The following is a 19,741-nucleotide window of genomic DNA, read 5'->3' on the forward strand; positions in this document are numbered from 1 at the left end:
CAAAAATGAGTGCTGGACAGGAAAAGACCTAGAACACAGGAAGTTGATGTCAAACCAAAATACTCATTAAGGACGCATGGTAATACATACAAGACATAATTTAACACTAGAATATTCTTTTAAAAAAACAACCATTAGATTTGAAGCGCGATGTACATGGAATTTGGGTTCATATCATTAGTTTTTGGTTAGATTTGATTCTGTTAAACTTTCAGACGGCAATAAAGAAACCAATAGTGTGTTCCCAATGTGTTAATAATCACAACTGGAGTAAAGTTCTTAGAATAAATGAGCATACTTTCCATTTGCATAACTATATCTGCATGGTACATTTGCAAACAGCTAAAATTATGTATAACCCTGCTACCCAAGAATGTAGAACAATTCTTCTCCACAAAAGAGGAGCAATATAACCTTAGAGGAAAATCTAATTTAAAACATGTTTATGCATGTACAACACTTAAGACCTTTAGCATATCAGTACCAGTATGTGGATAATAATTATGAAATGAATTAAGCAAGGAAATCAAACAAAGCACCAATATGATTCAGTTCAAGAGACTACTACAAGTGTTCACAAGTACAAAGAAGAATAATTATGATAAACATCCTAAACCATTTTTTTAAATAGATATCATTCATGTCCTAGGTGAACCATAAATGACTTAACTATTTATTTATGAGATCTTTAATTTATGTATTTAATATTTGTTTACTTACTTATTGTATAATAATTTATTACTCACCAGGGGTGTATATTGTAGCGTACCGGAAGAGTTAGTGCTGCAAGGGATTTTGGTGTTTATGTTGTGTTACGGTGCGGATGTTCTCTTGTTTGGTGTGGGTTCACAGTGTGGCGCATATTTGTAACAGTGTTAAAGTTGTTTATACGGCACTCTCAGTGTGACCTGTATGGCTGTTGACCAAGTATGCCTTGCATCCACTTGTGTGTGAAAAGCCGTAGATATTATGTGACTGGGCCGGCACGCAAATGAAGTGCCTTTAAGGTTAATTGCCACTCTGTACTTCCCCCTACGTCCGTGTACACAGCGGCGTTTTAAAATGTCATAAATTTTACTTTTTGGAACCGATACCGATAATTTTGAAACCGATACCGATAATTTCCGATATTACATTTTAAAGCATTTATCGGCCGATAATATCGGCAGTTCGATATTGTCGGACATCCCTATAGATAATTACACAAAAATTGCCAACATTAGTGGTTCATTAAAAAAAAAAAATGTTGATCAGTTTTAGTATTGAAAGGTGCTACTCACAGAAAGCACGTGATAATTATATCACTAATAGCAGACACCTGCCTACATATTTGTTGGATCGATCACTCCTGACGTTTATGTGGCTGTCATTTGTTTGTTCTTTGTTCCATTATCAGTTCCTTATAAGAAGGATTGACTGTAGAACGCCTCAACATGTTTTATGACGCCTTGTTTTCAATGAACACTTAGGCCTACTATGCTACTGTATATTAATGTTGGTTATTATGGTGGTACTTGGAGAGCCAAGTGTTTTCTTGTACTTGGTGAAAAAGTTTGAGAACCACTGATGTAGATTTTTGTTGCCAATGCGCCGAAAGAGCAGAGCATCGCGAGGGACTGTAGAGGACACCATAGACACCATACTTCCTACACAGCCCACTTTTTTTTTTCCTGACATCTTTTTATCCTGCCAACAAACTGAAGAAAATATTGTTTTAGCAGACGGGGGAAGCAGCTGCCAGTCGCTGTGCACATTTTTAATACAAACTGTCATTGAATCTGTGCTTCAATAACTCACTGGATAAAATATAAAGCAAGCTGCAAACTTTTAGACTCTTGTCCAACTTGTCTTGTAAAGCGGCTGAATGTTAAAGGATAACATGCATTTGTGTATTTGATTGTTTAACCGGTTCGCCTATTTATTCATAAACATCCCGTAGTATTTGTCACCATTACATATTTGTCCAAACATTGCTTTATACCAAGGATGTTACAGTATTGGGACGATTTTCTTGACAAAGTATGTTGCAGATTAATGCCTCTTATTGCCAATCACAAACACAGATCCACTGGCTGACACTGTATTTATTTTTAGTTCCCCAGCTGACCAGTGACGAGCAGCTAATTATGTGTCTAATTATGTATACTAGTCACCTATGTAAACTGCATTTCTTTGTATATTAATTATCATTATCAAGGACAATGCTAAACATGTTACACATCGAAAGCAAGCCAGGAGCAGGCATGCTAATAGCTAAGCTAACTGCTAGGCTAACTTTAAACAACACCAATAAATAGGTGGTCAGTAAAGTTTAAGGAGTGTAGATAGGACCGCAGTACAGTGAATAGTAACGCAACCGACAGATAATCTTTAATATCACTTGAAAAATCTTTTTTGATCATGTATAGGGATCTATTTTATAGCATAGTTTGTTTTTTGCTCTTATCTGCTTTTAATGGCAAGATCTGGGCCCCTTGTGTACTCAGATAGTTTGTACTCTGTTTGCTGCACAGTAGCCTAAAGGCCTACTGAAACCCACTACTACCGACCACGCAGTCTGATAGTTTATATATCAATGATGAAATCTTAACATTGCAACACATGCCAATACGGCCGGGTTAGATTACTAAAGTGCAATTTTAAATTTCCCGCGAAATATCCTGCTGAAAACGTCTCGGTATGATGACGTTTGCGTGTGACGTCACGGATTGTAGCGGACATTTTGGGACATCATTGTGGCCACCTATTAAGTCGTTTGTTTTCATCGCAAAATTCCACAGTATTCTGGACATCTGTGTTGGTGAATCTTTTGCAATTTGTTTAATGAACAATGGAGACAGCAAAGAAGAAAGCTGTAGGTGGGAAGCGGTGTATTAGCGGCCGGCTGCAGCAACACAAACACGTAGCCGTTGTTTCATTGTTTACATTCCCGAAATATGACAGTCAAGCTTTACCATTGGCCTGTGGAGAACTGGGACAACAGAGACTCTTACCAGGAGGACTTTGAGTTGGATACGCATGCTTGTGGAGAACTGGGACCACAGAGACTCTCACCAGGAGGACTTTGAGTTGGATACGCGCTACCGTGAGTACGCAGCTGCGGCTTCCAAACATTGGATCGCTTGCCCGTACGTGCGTGCCGCTATGTGCATTACGTAACTTTGGGGAAATATATGTGCTGTATGAACTTTGCGGAGGTCAACGGTACTTTGGGCTGTGGGATTGATTGTGTTGTGCGGGTGTTTGATTTGTATTGGCGGGTTATATGGACGGGAGGGGGGAGGTGTTTGTTATGCGGGATTAATTTGTGACATATTAAATATAAGCCTGGTTGTGTTGTGGCTAATAGAGTATATATATGTCTTGTGTTTATTTACTGTTTTAGTCATTCCCAGCTGAATATCAGGTCCCACCCGCCTCTCACAGCATCTTCCCTATCTGAATCGCTTCCACTGCCCTCTAATCCTTCACTCTCACTTTCCTCATCCACGAATCTTTCATCCTCGCTCAAATTAATGGGGTAATCGTCGCTTTCTCCGTCCGAATCGCTCTCGCCATGATTGTAAACCATGTGCAGATGTGAGGAGCTCCACAACCTGTGACGTCACGCTACTTCCGGTACAGGCAAGACTTTTTTATCAGCGACCAAAAGTTGCGAACTTTATCGTCGATGTTCTCTACTAAATCCTTTCAGCAAAAATATGGCAATATCGCGAAATGATCAAGTATGACACATAGAATGGACCTGCTATCCCCGTTTAAATAAGAAAATCTAATTTCAGTAGGCCTCTAGTTTGGTGGCCCACCACTTTGTTTACTTCTTTTCAAAAGTCACGTGACCAAATACAACCGATAACACACACATAGCAAAAGGACAACGCTATATTACAAAAGCAGTATATTATTCAATATAGCTTATTTAAGTGTGTATGAAGCAGGGTTAAAAGCACAGTTGGATGTAAACCCTTAATCTTGTTGCCAAATAGTGACACACTGAATCTGAATATTTGCCTTAATTGTAAAAACTAACAAGCAGCAGGGCTGAAATATAGCTACTCTAAATTACATTCTAGAGTTTAGTTTCCACTATAACTTTGTTGAAAAGCCCATTGAATATAGAGCAATCTGTATCACTATTGCTGAGTGCATCCATGCCATTATCGCAATGTGCTGCCTGAAAGCCTGCCTCAGAGTTGCAGTCTCCAGTTGCTGAACTGCATTGTATCAAAAAGCAGCTCAGACTGTGCTTACACTGGCAAAAAGGCTTTATTTCTCTATTTCCATTTTGAGCTGACGATTTGATACTGCAAATACATTTATTCATCACAACAATTAGGTACACCAGTGTACGTAATGAGGACCATTGAGGTCCGAAACAAAAGATGCACGTTTCAAACGAAAATTCTCAGTCTTGATTGATACTCTCATATGGATTTTTTTTTAGCAATAAGTTTCGTAGGGCTGTGGTAGTTTTTTTTAATTTATATATATATTTTGGATCCCTTCCTTGACTACATTAGAGAGGCAAATGCTAAAAGGGGAACAGCACTTTTTTGGAAATGTTGCCCATCGTTCACAATCATTATGAGAGACATGACAATGGAGGGTTTTTTTTCTTTGTTGCATTCTAAATATTAAATAAATGCCAACAAAAGTCTGCTTACAATGGAGCCTAAGGGAGCCGCGCCATTCTGTAAAGCCCTTAAAAAACATTCAAACACCTCCATTAGGGGTTTATATACACAATGTAAGTATATGTGTAATGTAGTAACAGACACATTTATAATAACATATAATATGTACGTATTTTGATCATTTTAAGCATACACGGCACATTCATTTAAAAAACGCACTAAGACGTTTGCTTTTTTTTTGTCTATTACTGATTACTGCTCACTGCAGACTTCATCAGAGCCAACAAATATAATAAAACATCACTTACTGTGCAATGTCGGCTGTCATTAGGATGCCGACTGCTAGGATGTACATATATTCCCATTTAGATGAAAAATGTCTCATAATAATCGCAATGAAACCAAGCGTCTTTCCATGTCGTTTAGCGTGGACAAAGAATCAGAGCCTATTTTTGTATTTAAGAAAGCTGCATTCAGCACACTTTTTGTTATTTTTATATGAACATTTTATTTTTTTGGTACTCTGGCTGTCAGAGTACCAACTTGTCGGAATAGGTCTCTAGACTTCTTCTATTCAGATGAGATGCATTATTTATGATCGACAATAAACTTCCAGGGAGAAAGGAAGCGAGGAAACACCTCACCAGTCGATCATGTCGAAATTGTACACAGGCTTGTGATCAAGGCGCCGCTATAAATAGTTTGTATGCATTAGCGCCTATAATAACAATACCACTAATACTCGGTTAATATTCAAATCACGAAATGTAAATGGAGCGGTTTTTGAATGGTTATTTATCGGGTTTTATGGGCAAAATAGAGTAGCTCGTATTGGCTCCCCTGTAAGCGGACTTTTATTTACCTTTGTTTACAAGTTACAATGCATAGAAAAAATGCATTCTACTTTGTCGTCATGTCTTTCATAATGGTTGAGAATGATAGGCAAGATTCCCAAAAGAAGTGCAGAAATAAAATTTAAATTTTTAAACTTAAATCTAACTCAGTAAAACGTAGACTTCCATCAAGACTAAAGACTTAATTTGGATCAGCATCCAATTGTACAATGTCATATTGTACCTCCTGCAGATACATAAATGTAGAAGAATTTAAAAAAATGTTGAAATATGCACTAAGGGCTTGATTAACTAAGATCCTAAATAACAAATGCTAAACAGTGTGTGCAAACTATAAAAATGCTCCAACCTTCCATCCATCCATTCATTTTCTATCGCTTGTCCCTCTGTGGAGTTTTGTTCTATTGCGGAACTTGCACCACACAATTATACCATCTTCTCTGGGCAATATAGAAAAGTGCAGTCTAGACAACAGAATCTATTTTTAGCACACCTAAGGTACACTGTCGTAGGCGCCCTGCAAAAGTGATGATGATGCGCTGGAATGATCCAGGCTCAAGAAAATGCATGTTGCAACGGCGTGGCGAAGTTGGTAGAGTGGCTGTGCCAGCAATCGGAGTGTTGCTGGTTACTGGGGTTCAATTCCCACCTTCTACCTTCCTAGTCATGTCCGTTGTGTCCTTGGGCAAGACACTTCACCCTTTGCCTCTGATGGCTGCTGGTTAGCGCCTTGCATGGCAGCTCCCGCCATCAGTGGGTGAATGTGTGTGTGAATGGGTAAATGTGGAAATACTGTCAAAGCGCTTTGAGTACCTTGAAGGTAGAAAAGGGGGGGTGTATTTAAAAAAAAAAAAAAAAAATTTGTACAATTTTTTTTTTTTTTTTTTTTTTTTTTACATAAATAAATACAATCATGTGTGCTTCCGGACTGTATCCCTGCAGACTGTATTGATCTATATTGATATATAATGTATATATTGTGATTTTTATGTTGATTTCATTAAAAAAAAATTAATTTCTTGTGCGGCCCGGTACCAATCGGTGGTTGGGGACCACTGCTGTAAAGGTTCACCCGTCAGAGCCTGCAGTGAGCAAACTCGTCCAAAAGATGGCGCCACAGCACAAACAATAACACATCATTTCAGTGTATTGGCATGTGTTCAATGAAACTTATTTGCTTTATGCCCGTCAGCAAAGCAAAATGTATAAATTAGCCGCATCGCTTTATAAGCCGCAGGGTTTAAGCGTAGGAAATAAGTAGGGGTTTATGGTCCGAAATTACAATGTTTTTTCAACTGCTCCTTCCCTTATTTTGGGTGTTTTAATAACCAGCGTATTTTCTGCATATTGTGAGTCTGACCATGAGGGCAAACACGCTAAATTGATTGTGCTCAATATTTATCTCATTTAAGAGACGCAAGCTCAGTAGATCAGCTATGCAGTTTGCATTAGATCAGGTCGTCATATGCAGTGTGATAGGAACAGCAATTTAACCTGCTTGAAAATGTGTACGAAATCAGGGCAGTGATGTCTCTTATTCGTTGCTGCTTTTGCTTTTAGACACTTTTAATCAGTAAGAATAAGAACTTTATCGAAAAGTTTACATTTGTTTGAAGATTTAGTTTTCTGTGCCAGCTTTGTTTCCACTTACTTCACATTGTCGTCATCTCTTATTCGTGGTTTCCTTCCCTTCTCGCCCTCCTGACTTCTTCCTCCATTTCCCCCACTTTTGCAGATAATGAGGATTGAATTTAGTCAATTTGATGTGGAACAGGGTTGTGGGATTTTTCCTTCCTGCTTATCTGCGGACACCAGGCCCTCCCAGATTGGCTGGCCACCTAACCTGCCATTGTGGCAAGCAACAAGCCCCCAACCCCCTGCATCACGCACACCTTAAACCAAACCCCACCCCCATTTATGTGGTCACTATCTTCTTTATTGGTCATATCTTCTCAGATTAAATCATACGCTTCAATTATCCACATCCTCTGTCTTTTTCTTCCACAACCATGACTTGAGAGAGTGCAGGTTACTATGATGCAGGATGTGTAGAGAATATCCAAGGTTAAAAGTAAGAATACAACTGTAAATAATAACAGGTCTTTTTAATTAAAGTTTTGATATCATTATAGCATCTGTTCTATCACCTAACATCATGCTTTATTTTCCCTTCTGAACTCTGCCTCTATTTCATCGCCCCCATCCCTTTATCTCCCCTCAGCAAGATGCCCTCCCCCTACTTTCATGCCTTCTTGACACCATCTCTATCATCTTTTTTTCCCTCATTCTTTATTCAGTAACACTATAACCTTTTTTCATCCGAAAAAGAAGCTGGTGTGGAATAATTGGGTTAAAATAAAGCAGCATGGGGAGCGGATAGTTCTGATCTAGAATTTAAATAATGGAAAGGAAGCAGAGCTTTTTTCAGACACACATTTCTCTGAACTTTGTTTTTGTATATGTAATTACCCGCATTTTCATCAACATAAGTTCGGTAGATGCAGAAAAATTAGGGACTTAAATATTTTTCTTAGGTTATTGGCTCTAGAGCTGCATGTGGCTCTTTAGCGCTGCCCTAGGCTCCCTGGACCTCTTTCAGAGATGTGTGAAAATGGAAAAAGATGAAGAAAAAATTATATTTTTTGTTTTAATATATTTTCTGTCGGAGAACAAACATGACACAAACCTTCCTAATAAACCCCACTGTTTATGTTATACATGCTTCACTGATGAGAGTATTTGGCAAGCACCGTTTTGTCCTACTAATTTCAGCGATCCTTGAACTCATCGTAGTTTGTTTACATGTGCAACTTTCTCCGACGCTGCCACAGAAAGACATGTTTTATGCCACTCCTTATATGTCTCATTTTGTTCATCAAACGTTGTATACTGTGTGTGAATGCACCAAGGTGAGCTTTGTTGATATCATTGACTTGTTGGAGTGTTAATCAGGCATATTTGGTCAGTGCATGACAGCAATCTAATCGAGCTAACACACTATTTAGGCTAGCTGTATGTACATATTGCATCATTATGCCTCGTTTGTAGCTATATTTGAGCTCATTTATTTCTCTTTACTTATGTTCTCTGTGTATTTAATTTATATTTGCATGTCTCATGACACATTATCTGTATGTAATATTGGCTGCATTTCTAATAGTTGTTTGTGTGTCATGTTGTTCCAAACCACAGCAAATGTTACTCAGCTTGCAAAGACTGTAATAAATCTTTTAGAAGAAGACAGCCTGCCGTTTCCTTAAACTTGGACACGCACATCTATACCTTTGGCCATTGTAAGCCAGTAATTTCCAGGAGTTATTTCATCCTGTGAGAAGCCTTGATTTTACTAATGATTTCCAATGTTGCAAAAATGTGTGGAATAAAAATTAAGATACAACATTTCTATCAACAAAGATTTCTGTCAGTCTTTGATAGTAGGCTAATTCAGCTAATTTAGACACTTACATCATGGGATGCCTTAATTATAAGATTCATATAAGGCTTTGTATTTTTTGCAGCTCCAGACATGTTTTTTTGCCAACACTGGGTTAGTAGGACAGTAGTAACATGGCTTGATGTGAAGAATGTAAGTTAGTTGTAGAAAAGACTTAAAAAAATGTTTTAAGGCTGTCAAAAATACGAGTTATTTAATGTAATTAATCACCAACAAATATTGCATTAATCATGCATACACTCAAATTAATGACACAATTTAGTTTGACTGTGCATGGGCCATAACACAACGTTAAGATAAGTTAAGAGACTTTGACGGTTGCTCACTGGCTTTTTTATTTTCAAAATTCACTATTACTGTCATGTCTGTGTTGATCATGTTTTTGTTTGGCCATGTGCTGTTTGTTTTTTGGACACTTTCTTAGTTCCTGGTTGTTCACTCCCTTGTTTTGTTTCCATAGCAACCCATTAGTTTTCACCTGTCATGTCACGCACCTGTTTCACGTTTTGAGTCACGCATCTGTTTTCACTAATCATGTCACTGTTATTTAAAGCCTGTCTTTTTCTGTTGGTCGGGCTGGCGACATTCACTCTGTTTACCTCTGCGCACTTCATGCCATGTCAAGTAAGTTTTTTCTATTTATGCCACAGTTAGCGACTTTTGTTCATGTCCTTAGTTTTTTGCCCACGTTTTGTTTCATTAGTCAAAGTTTGTACTTCCGCCTTGAGCGCGCTTTTTGTTCCTTTGTTAGTGTAAAATAAAAAATGTAGTCACATTCACGTCTTGCCCGAGCCAACTTTCCGTTGCATTCTGGGAAAACAAACCCCAAGGACCAAGTCCTGACAATTACTAACATTTTAGATAAAACTGTTACCAAGATTTGTACAAATAGATGACGTGCATTCAAGTAAAATATGTTGAAAAAATGTTCCTGTGCAGTATGACTTTCTAACAATAAAATTGTATTTGTGTCCTAATACTGGGCTCTTTTTTTAAGTTGATTTAATTCATGCAAGCCATTATTAGCCTTTGGTTAATGATGATTAATCAAAATCCATCTGATTTTTTTAAAAAAATAAAAAAAATTGACAATTAGTACATGTCTTTACATGTTCATTTTAACACCACAAATGCAGTGAAATTGGATTTAGAAATAATTTGTCTGTTTCAGGCTTGGGAAAAATTCCAGATGAATTTGAAGAAGGCTAAATTGTGAATGTCTTCCAAATTCCAATTCCATTCTATTAATTGGAATTTAATTTGTATTGAGGTTGTGAACAAGAAGTAAAATTGCTCTTCCAATGGGCGCTTCCGACTTTGCTTGCTATACCACGCTCCCTGGGTTACTTTGTCATGTTCCATAAACGTTTGTCGTCGCAATCGCTTAAGAAGGGGCCAAACTACTTTACCCAAGGATACAGTCAGGAAATGTGTGTTTCGGAAAGGCGGAAATTGCGATTAATTGCAAGTGCTGGCAGTCAATGCCTAAAAATCAGCCCCCACATAAGATAAGACTGCAAATTCAAATTTACCAGGCAAAATAGAAGATAACTCATACTATCCTTGTTACTAACAGTAATCATCCTGATAGCTCGCGGCAATAAAAGATAAGTTACCAAAAAGTGTTGCGTTCCACCACAAGTTACCTCTTTACCATTTATTTAAAAGAAAACAATATGTTTCATCAGTAGGTCTACGTGTCATTGACGATCAAACAACTAGTGGAAAGTAAATAGAGTAATTTTTTGTATTTATAGATGTAATGCTTTAACGAATGTTTGTTTTCTCTCTGTCGCACTCATTGAAAGCAAACACTTTCCCTTCCCTCTCTATTATCTCTCCTGATTGCTTCTTTGTTTTGTCTTGTCTTAACTTTCTTGGAGCCTCTTTTTGCAGTGCCCTCCAAAATATCTCCCAAAAAGACAGTGCAGCAAAGACGCTACAAACTCCTTCCGTAATATGTACTGTTTGTTTTTTGTTGGTCTCAAATTAGCAATTTGGCCAATTGTGTTGGTATAAAATTAAAAGTCATGAAAATTGTCACTTTCAAATTATATTTCCGATTTGAGGGATTTTGTCTTTGTAAAGTATACTTTAACCAAAACCTTGTTTAAACGTGTCCAACTATTCCTGTTGCTTGGTTTTAAGAATTATTTGCAATTTTAACATTTTAAGAAGTTGAGCCAATTTAATTCAAATTCCAATTATTGAACTATGTGGTGGAATCAGTCAAACAGTCAAAAACAGATGTAATATCATGTTTCGGTTGTTGTATGATTGATGAATTAAGTGGAAACTTTGTAGAAACGTGAAACACAGCTACCTTGTAACGCCATCTGTTATTTTTTACCCCAAGGGGACGTGAAGGACGCATTTATTTGCTTAAGGGCATGTCACAGCAACAACTAATTGGGACCTGATGTGTAATTTGTGTAAAATGAGAATGACAAAATATCATGTTGGGAATTAAAATGATAGAAGAAAATAAGCATTAGATGCCAATCAGGCAAAAGACAGTTTTGTGACTTGTTCTGTGTGAGAGAATGGATGCGACAACGGAGCTATTTTAATGAATGATTATTTAAATTCAAGTTATCAGCTGCCTGGTGTGCAGGCAGCCTGAGTTCTTCATGCGTTTAACTCACCAGTCAGGCTACCAATTACAAATTAGATACGCATAGTCTCTGCTTTTGGGAGATACAGTATGTTCCATTCCATGACACCAGTGAAAAATGCAATTCAATAAAAGTGTGCAAGATAAAGGTCATTGTGTTTTTTAGGTTTTTTTGAAAATGTGAAAGGTTCAGCTTTGGGTCAGCAGTCTCTCTCTCAGACATGTTTATCTCTCTGCACCTTCCCTACAGTCTCAGCCGTCAATGTTGAACAGTTCAGTGGTTCAGAGCGAGACCCCCAGTGTGATTCTGGAGGGACTGAGACCCGGGACCGGCTACATGGTTCAGGTGAGGGCCCGCACAGTGGCCGGCTTTGGAAGCTACAGCAAGGAGATGCTCTTCCAAACACTCATTGATGGTAAGTGTGTGGGTGTGCAGCTGGAGTGTGTGGAGGTGTGTGTGTGGGTGCTGCATGCACAACCAGGTAAGGTTGAGCTCAATTGGAAATCTGCCTGCAAAGTGAATTAAAATTGCCTGACGTGTGCGTATGGGCTCTAGAAATGAAAAGAAATGAATAATAACATCGTGAACACTGAACTAATCTCTGCTGTTCACTTTTGTGTTTCTGCAGATGAATTTAAGTCAGATTTGGGACAGCAGCTCTCCCTGATTGCAGGCTCCTTAGTAGGCGGCGTGTGTATTGTCTCGTTGGTAGCTATCGCCATCATTTGTGTCAGGTAATGCAACCAAAACAAACATTTACACTCACATATTGGTATTTAGTTTTTGAAAATTGACAACCCCATAAAAATGCCTACCTTTGACATGCTTAGCCAGGGCTATTCAACTGGCTGCCCTGGGGCAATGAAACCACCGGAGTTTAGTTCAAAACTTGGGTGACAAATGTTTTTGCAGCAAATTCCTAAAAGCACCAGAGTGTTCTTGTTGTATAGATGAACTTGGACCACTGTAAACATTGGCAGATCTATGCATTGACATTTTAACCTAGCTAGTAAACAAAGAACATTGGGGTCCAAACTTTTACATAAATGAGGCGTACCTCAAGGCACCCCTTTAACTCCCCTCCTTTTTGGCAGCTACGATTTGTTTTGGTAAGATGATTTATGTAACTAAGGTGTTGCTGTAGCTTATTTACTTTAGATGCTGTCTGTAGTCATTTGTTCAACGTATTTAATTATACTAGTGGTGTTCCTCAAGGTTCTATTTTGGGTCCTCTCTTTTTTGGATTTGTGCAATTCAACTGGTGGTCCCTGAGGTCAGTTCAAAAAACTTGTGAGAGACTTATTTTTTTGCAGGAAATTCTTAAAAACACTAGAGTATTGTCATATAAATGATCTTTGACTAGCTTTTTTGCAGAAGGTCCTTAAAAACAGCAGAACGCAGTGGCGAGCCGTGCGTTTCCCACCTAGGCCTTCAGTGACGTCCGACTTCAATGATTATCTCTCAAAATACCATAAAGTATGTCCCCACATGACCATTGCTGGAGAAATACTATACAGAAACACATTTACGCACTACTGCGCATTGTACGAAACGGGTTATTTTCTGGCGCATTTAAAAATCAATAAACCCGCATCAGCAATTAAAACTAGGGATGTCCGATAATGGCTTTTTGCCTATATCCGATATGCCGATATTGTCCAACTCTTTAATTACCGATACCGATATCAACCGATATATACAGTCGTGGAATTAACACATTATTATGCCTAATTTGGACAACTAGGTATGGTGAAGATAAGATACTTTTAAAAAAAATTAATCAAATAAAATAAGATAAATAAATTAAAAACATTTTCTTGAATAAAAAAGAAAGTAAAACAATATAAAAACAGTTACATAGAAACCAGTAATTAATGAAAATTTGTAAAATTAACTGTTAATTAAAGGTTAGTATTATTAGTGGACCAGCAGCACGCACAATCATGTGTGCTTACGGACTGTATCCCTTGCAGACTGTATTGATATATATTGATACATAATGTAGGAACCAGAATATTAATAACAGAAAGAAACAACCCTTTTGTGTGAATGAGTGTGAATGAGTGTAAATGGGGGAGGGAGGTTTTTTGGGTTGGTGCACTAATTGTAAGTGTATCTTGTGTTTTTTATGTGGATTTAATTTTAAAAAAAACAAAAAAAAAAACGATACTGATAATAAAAAAAAACGATACCGATATTACATTTTAACGCATTTATCGGCCGATAATATCGGCAGACCGATATTATCGGACATCTCTAATTAAAACATATCTTGTATAGTATTGTGAAAATAAAAACTGCAAAAAACATAAATAAATAAAATATCTGAACTCACAATTAGTAGAACCCATTCGAGCTTCCGGGGTTGGCCGACATGGTCTCACAAGATGTAGTTTCTCTTTAAATATCCTTCCTGAAAATGGCCTTGCAAATATATGTGTTGTCTTGTCTAATCATAAAAGAAGCAGACGAGGCGTGTTGGCTGAGTTCTTAAAGTTTACTCCACAGCGTGCTCATCAAAAACACCGGCATGGCGACATTCAACCTAAATGCGGCTTCTGCGCATGCTCTTCACTACTGTGGCATGCTGGGTAATGGAGTTTGTATGTTACCTAGCTCATAACATTACAATATATATCTGCCTTAGGCCAACTAGAAGGCCTTACTGATAACAACTTATGATCTGATCTGATCTATCGCAACTGTCTGTCAAATGTTTGTGTCCGTTCACTTACAGTGCACGGACGCCCGCATTGTTGATTCTGAAGGCCTGGGCAGATTTGGTACAGCATGGCAACATAAGCTAACTGAATTCTGATTGGATAATAACGCTAACCTAAAAACAACAGCACTGGAAGGAGCATAATATGACATGAAGAGAATATGAATACTTTTAGATATAGGGAAAGTAAATTAAAAAATGTTTATGATCATGATTTCTGGTTATGTTAGGCCAGCAGAGAAGGCCTTGTTGGCCCTGACGGCACACCACTGGTCAAACGTTAATTCTCTGGAATACACAACACAAGATTCATAGTGAAAGGGAGAAGCCTGGTCCTCCTTTGCTATTTTTTTTTTATCCTCCTGAGAATCAGTATCCCCTGAAGTGTCCACAAATGTCCACTCCAGAGGATGCTGATTCTCAGGAGGACATACTGATTATTAAACTAATTTTAAAACATGAATGTGTAAAATGTATAAGTACTTACTATTTATGAATAATATTGAAAGATGATGGATGGAAAACATATCATATTTGAGTCACGGTAGAGATGTAAGCAATAGTCGAAAAAAAATAACAGCAACATGTCAGCCAATATTATTCAATTCCTGAATTTTTTTTGCTTTTTTTTCCTTCCTGTTGATACTTTTTGACATGCCAAAAGACTTCAGCTGACAGGAAGAAAACCAATTAGCTTCCCTTCTATCTGTGTATCTCTAGCTGTCTTTCTAACTGCTTGCATCTTTTTCCAAACTCTTTGGGTGTCTGTGTTTCCATTGTGCAGGAGGAGGCAGCTGAAAGAGAGTGTGTATGGAGACAAGCTGCAACAGTACAATGCAGGAGGAGGTAGGGTTCATTGTTTATGTTATGTTCAAATCCACACGCTATATAAACAGCTGTGTACCCACATCCAGTTGAGAAATGCTCAGTTTCTGTTTTGGTTTGAACCAATTTGATCTGGTTGAGGTCTGGGTTCTCAGGTTCTTTCACACCCAACGTATACAATCATGCTTTTGTCTTTCCTCAAACTCTGCCGGTTCATCGCTTGAACACCCTATTAGGGCAACAATGACTAGGGGGGCCACATGATTTGTAAAGATTAGAATTTTTTATTTTTTTTATTTAATTCTGTCAGTTGTAAAATACAACGTCATGACAGTAAAGATAACATCAACATTTCTGTTAAAGTTCAATAAAAAGGTTGTTTGAATCCAATTAGGGAATGTGTAACAGTATCCTTGTAAAAATGCAGAATGCCGCATGCAACACTTCACTGTTCGCTTATCACAGACGTCATAAAGTCATTAAAGTTTAAATTAGTAAGTTCACACAAAGTGACAACATTTGGAAACCAGGTTGAGGTTTAAGTTGTATTTTTGCATATCATAGCACATGATTGTAGTGCATTCAAGGACCCTTGATTAAAGTTCGAAACAGAGGCTTCACTTGTTTTTAAAGAGAGGGGAGGCTTAACCCCTTGTACAGTAGTTCTCAAACTTTTTTCACCAAGTACCACTATAATGACCGTCATTAAAATACAGTGATGTAGTAGGCCTAAGTATTCATTTAAAACAAGGCAGAAGTTTTTATTTAACAAGTATATTTATTTTTTTTGGCCAGTGTAACATTACACACTGTTTGAACAGTAACACTGTGTTTGAATATAGGAAAATAAAGCAATGTACCTAAAGAATTAATCAAATTTTTGGCGTATCTGTGGTACAAATACCACAGATTGAGAAATGCCTCCCTAGTAGATTCCCACCCATCATTAATTGTCTACGGCTTGTCCTTCTCTGGGTTGCAGGGGGCTGGAGCCTATCCCAGTTGCACTTGGGCAGAAGGCGGGGTACACCCTGGACAAGTAGCCACCTTATCGCAGGGCCAGCACAGATAGACAGACAAAATTCATACACTTGGACCAATTCAGTGTTCACTAATAATAATTGTAACAATTATATTGATTATCAGTCACTAATGATAATCCCATATTTAAAAAGTCAAAGACCTTATTAAAGTTGTTTGCATACAAAAACTTGGACACATTACAAACACACGCAAAGAACTTAAGAGTTAATATCAACCAAATAAAGTTTGTAATTTGTTTTTAGTGCATGCATGTAAACATACTGAGTGTGTACGTGGGGCGATGACGTTAGGCTTAGGGTCGGGTTGGGTCCCTTCGTATGTCGAATAATAATAACAATAAGTGATATTAAAGACCAAAGTAGGGCCACAAACAAAATCTTGTTTAGGGCCACACAAAATGTAGTCTGCCGGTTCAAACTCTTCCCTAAGAGTTAGAAGCAGATAAATATTTAAAAGTTCAAGACCAGCAAAGCCTCCTACTGATTTATTGATTGAGCATTGTGGTTTTTTTTAAGATTTTGTCCACATTGTGCATATAGGACATTACACTAAAATGTATTTGTACTAATTATTATTGTTTTCCATCAGAGGTGACTCTGAGACCTGACATGTTCAGTGGTCCTACCCCCACAGTGACCTTCCCCACCATGTCTGACGGTCACAGTTCACCAGGGGTGAAGATATACATCGACCCTTTTACCTATGAAGACCCCAATGAGGCTGTCCGAGAGTTTGCCAAAGAAATTGACTCCTCGTGTGTCAAAATTGAGGAAGTCATTGGCTCAGGTAAACATTGGTTTTAATTCTCCTCATCTTCTATATTATCGATAGTTATTTAATCCATTCATTTTCTACCGCTTGTCCCTCTCGGGGTCACGTTGGGGCTGGTGCCTAACCCAGCTCCACTCAGGCGGACAAACTTCCACCTTGTCGCAAGGCCAACATAGATAGACAACCATACATACTCAAAATAAAAAAATAGGCGAGATCACATCAGAGTGCTTACATTTTTGTTGTGGTATACCCCAGGGGTTAGTTCTCAGACCAAAAAAGATTCAGATTTTTTTTATCAATGACATTTGTAAAGACACAAATGACTTACAGCTACTGTAACACGATTTGCAGAAGACACTACTGCTTTATGTTTTGGGGAAAATGCTTAAGTAATGAAAACTGTTACAGTAGAAAAGAGCAAACTAAAAAGGTGGTTTGAAAAAAAAAACATTGTCCTGATATTCAAGTAAAACTAAAATAATGTTATATGGATATGCAAAAATAGATAGTGTAGAAATAGAAAGTAGAATCTACAAATTGATGTCATTGACATAGTAAAAGAAACACATTTAGGAGTCATAATATATAATAAAATGAGCTGGAAACCACAAATTAAGCACATAAAACACAAAGTGGCAAGACATATTTGAAATATTGAATAAGGCATATTTTCTGTGAACTACATCAGGTACAACTGTGCTGTGACTTTTATTTGACCTTCCCCATGAGTCATTTAAGATAAGGTTTGAAGACTATTGTATATGTTTACTGTTACAGTTATTAACATATATCATTATAACAGTTTGTTTGTATTCCTTGTTTTAAATGGCATTATGATCTGCCTCAGAATGTGTTGCCTTCAATTATAAAGGTTCCGCTGTACATTCCTAACAGTGTTTTCAAACGCCACGTTGGTGTCTTCCAGGAGACAGCCTGCCACATGAAACAGAAGATAACGATAAACTAAATAAACCAATTTTATGTGTCAGTGAGCATCGCTGGGAACAAGCCATTTCAATTATTATTGTATGCTTTGAAGTTGTGGAAGATTTGCTTTTATTTATGCGTAAATCCAGCTATTGCAATATACCATGTAGTACAATTGTAGTTTTGCATTTTTAGCTGTCATAAATGCAAATTTAAACATCAAAATAAACCCCAAAAAAAGACCAAATTCAGATTAGAAACATGTTTTTACTTAAAAGAGATGTCCGTCATGTTACGTTTTAGTTGTCACGTCAGAAGTAGGGGAACCTTGGAATAAGAAGACTCATGTTGCCAGTCATTTTCTTGACATGAATAGGGTTTGGTATTTTTTACTTATTATTCGATTATCTTAAATTGGCTCTTTTGACTTTAACAGGGTAGCCACCTGTATTTTAGTCATGCTCTCATGGTTGATGACAATAAAGCCTTCTATTCCTTTTCATTCTATTCTATTTTATGCTACACTAGAACTGCCTCTCTGAGTTTGCTACAAGGTCGATCATGTTTTCGATAGTTTCTATCTTTTATTCAATCCATCATCCACTTTTTCTTCCTAGAACTGTCCTTCACACTCATTGACTTGTTGGAAAACCAAATGATGTCCCTTTCTAGCAACAAGCTTTTGCTAGCGAGTAAGACCAGATGTTTTTGTCAAATATTACGGTGTTCCTTCTGACAATCGCTACGCCAACCAGTGGTGGGGAGGTCCGTAACTCAAACTTTGGCTCGCAACTTAAAGCAGAACAATTACCCGAGAGACAGCTCTTATCTCAAAACACTCTTAAATTATGGCACTTATAAGTCAAGCTACAGGTTGTATTAGGTTATTTTCTTCAGTGTGAGGCACACCGTCAATTGATTTATATAATTTTGTCCAAACAAGCACGTACAATTATGAATTATTTAACATTACAATGTCACATTTTAATAAACAAAAGTAAGAGTAGTGTTTCGAAACTACTTTTAAAAAGTAATTCATTATAGTTACTCGTTACTTTGGCAAAAATGTAATTGAATCATTAATGGAATTACTCTTTAATAAATGTTCTTAATTGCTAGGAAAAGTAATTAGTGTTACTTAAAAAAAAAAACCAATCTGCCATATGCCGTTAAAGTGTGTGTGCGTGTGCCTTTAAAAGGCGGTGCCTGTTGCCAAGTGACATGTGTCATCAGTAAGAGAGCCAGACGGAGCCGTATTAACTCAGTTGTGTTTGCTAGCTTTTGCGGGACAGCAGGTCTTTTCACAGATTGTTACCTCCGGTTAAAGGCCTACTGAAAAGAATTTGTTTTTATTCAAACGGGGATAGCAGATCCATTCTATGTGTCATACTTGATCATTTCGCGATATTGCCATATTTTTGCTGAAAGGATTTAGTAGAGAACATCGACGATAAAGTTCGCAACTTTTGGTCGCTGATAAAAAAAAAGCCTTGCCTGTACCGGAAGTAGCGTGACGTCGCAGGTTGAAGGGCTCCTCACATTTCCCCATTGTTTACACCAGCAGCGAGAGCGATTCGGACCGAGAAAGCGACGATTACCCCATTAATTTGAGCGAGGATGAAAGATTTGTGGATGAGGAACGTGAGAGTGAAGGACTAGAGTGCAGTGCAGGACGTGTCTTTTTTCGCTCTGACCGTAACTTAGGTACAAGGGCTCATTGGATTCCACACTTTCTCCTTTTTCTATTGTGGATCACGGATTTGTATTTTAAACCACCTCAGATACTATATCCTCTTGAAAATGAGAGTCGAGAACGCGAAATGTCCATTCACAGTGACTTTTATCTCCATGACAATACATCGGTGAAGCACTTTAGCTACGGAGCTAATGTG

The 19,741-nt window shown here is 37.7% G+C and overlaps 1 protein-coding gene across 1 annotated transcript in view; it reads left to right on the forward strand.

The window, feature by feature from the left end:
• LOC133635234 (ephrin type-B receptor 1-like) overlaps nucleotides 1–19,741 on the forward strand; it is a 242,736-nt gene that overhangs the window by 172,464 nt on the left and 50,531 nt on the right. Inside the window, exons 10-13 of the mRNA XM_062028178.1 lie at nucleotides 11,807–11,972; nucleotides 12,186–12,291; nucleotides 15,064–15,125; nucleotides 16,737–16,934. Of these exons, the coding sequence (XP_061884162.1) occupies nucleotides 11,807–11,972; nucleotides 12,186–12,291; nucleotides 15,064–15,125; nucleotides 16,737–16,934 (532 nt within the window). The remainder of the gene's footprint in view (nucleotides 1–11,806; nucleotides 11,973–12,185; nucleotides 12,292–15,063; nucleotides 15,126–16,736; nucleotides 16,935–19,741) is intronic.

Source organism: Entelurus aequoreus, linkage group LG19 (genome assembly GCF_033978785.1).
Source record: "Entelurus aequoreus isolate RoL-2023_Sb linkage group LG19, RoL_Eaeq_v1.1, whole genome shotgun sequence".
NCBI classification, from domain to species: Eukaryota; Metazoa; Chordata; class Actinopteri; order Syngnathiformes; family Syngnathidae; genus Entelurus; species Entelurus aequoreus.